The sequence below is a fragment of the Ceratina calcarata genome, unplaced genomic scaffold, assembly GCF_001652005.2.
Source record: "Ceratina calcarata isolate Rehan_Ccalc_2016 unplaced genomic scaffold, ASM165200v1 scaffold4726, whole genome shotgun sequence".
Taxonomy (NCBI): Eukaryota; Metazoa; Arthropoda; class Insecta; order Hymenoptera; family Apidae; genus Ceratina; species Ceratina calcarata.
The window spans coordinates 1-1,253 of record NW_017171416.1 but is presented as its reverse complement, the minus strand read 5'-3'; the positions used below and the strand labels follow the sequence as shown (position 1 = coordinate 1,253).

Here is a 1,253-nt window from a genome sequence, read left to right as displayed (position 1 = left end):
GAATTCAAAATTAATTAATTCTTCATTTGTCTAAATTGAATTAGATATTTAGATAGATCGCTTATTTGCAGTCTGGTTCAATGCATTTCAAATATTACATTTTACATTTGTTCTGTAGTTTCCACCGATGTCCATGCGCATCATTGGAAAGGTTTTGGACAACTGCTTCTTTTTAATTGTTAGGGGGCAAAGATACCTTATCTTGATTCGAATGTGATGATAAAGAATGACTACTGCATGCTACTACGTCTCGGGAGGAGCAGAATTTTTTTATTATGCGTTCAATTTCGTCTCATTGTCTTTTGATAACAGATCGTGATGAAATTATATCTAGATATGAGTTTTGAGTATAGGATTTATTCAGAGATTGCTCGAAACACACAGAATAATTATTTGATTCAATCATTTATTTATGGAAATATGTACAGATAATTCTGTAAAAATAAGAACAAACTTTACTCGGCATCTTCCTCGTCGTCATCTTCCTGGCTGTTGATCTGGAAGTACCTCAGCTCATAGGTCTCCTTATCTTTAGATACTACGCGTAACCAGTCACGTAATTTATTCTTCTTCAAGTATTTCTTTGTCAAATACTTGAGATACCTATGTGAACATCGTGTCAAATTAGTGCAAATATTGTTCGTCTTGTAAAGTATAATTGCAAGTCCCAAATTCTTTTGCATGCAGAAAATTAGAACTATTGTTAATTCTTATCTGAACACGTTTTTATAATATTCTTATCTTAATAAAAATATCATTTTTATCATTTTGTTGAACTCGATGCGCTTTCATCGTTTAAAAGGAGTGTCAGATGTACTTTTATAAATTAGGGTTTAAGTTAAGGACAACACCCACCGCTTAGAAAAGTCAGTGTCACTGTTGACGGAGAGCTTCATCTTGTCCCTTTCTAAACTAACATTGTTGCCAAAATTGTTCGTCTTTCCGGAAACTTTTATTCTTTCGTGGAGGTACTTTTCCTGTATGAGAAACATTCATTCAAATGATGTTATATACAAAATGATGAAATAATAGTCATCTCGTATTGGCAGATAAAAACGTAATTTTTGAAAGAGAATCAAGCGAATATATATTGGGAATATTTACTAATATATTAGGATTAGGACAACACATTGGAAACATTATTAATAACTCATTGGGAGTCAATAAGTTGAATGTGGAATTCCTAGGTGATTTGAGATTAAAACTTACTAATTTTGAACCAAATATTGCTAAAAATCATCAATCTATTTACT

General features: G+C 31.7%; 1 protein-coding gene across 1 annotated transcript; it reads right to left on the bottom strand.

Moving 5' to 3' along the window:
• Positions 1-386: 386 nt before the first annotated feature.
• On the bottom strand, positions 387-1,012 carry LOC108627512 (60S ribosomal protein L22-like 1). Its single transcript, XM_018028795.2, has 2 exons — positions 856-1,012; positions 387-603 (listed from the first exon to the last, which is right to left on the bottom strand). The coding sequence occupies exons 1-2, from the start codon at positions 990-992 to the stop codon at positions 456-458; spliced, it is 285 nt and encodes a 94-aa protein (XP_017884284.1). The 5' UTR covers positions 993-1,012; the 3' UTR covers positions 387-455.
• Between the last annotated feature and the right edge of the window lie 241 nt (positions 1,013-1,253).

Bases quoted from the DNA above. Each gene is read 5' to 3' on its own strand.
- LOC108627512 (XM_018028795.2), bottom strand. From the start codon at position 992: ATGTTTCTCATACAGGAAAAGTACCTCCACGAAAGAATAAAAGTTTCC. The intron at 604-855 runs GTGGGTGTTGTC...ATGTTCACATAG, and splicing joins GACACTGACTTTTCTAAGCG to GTATCTCAAGTATTTGACAA.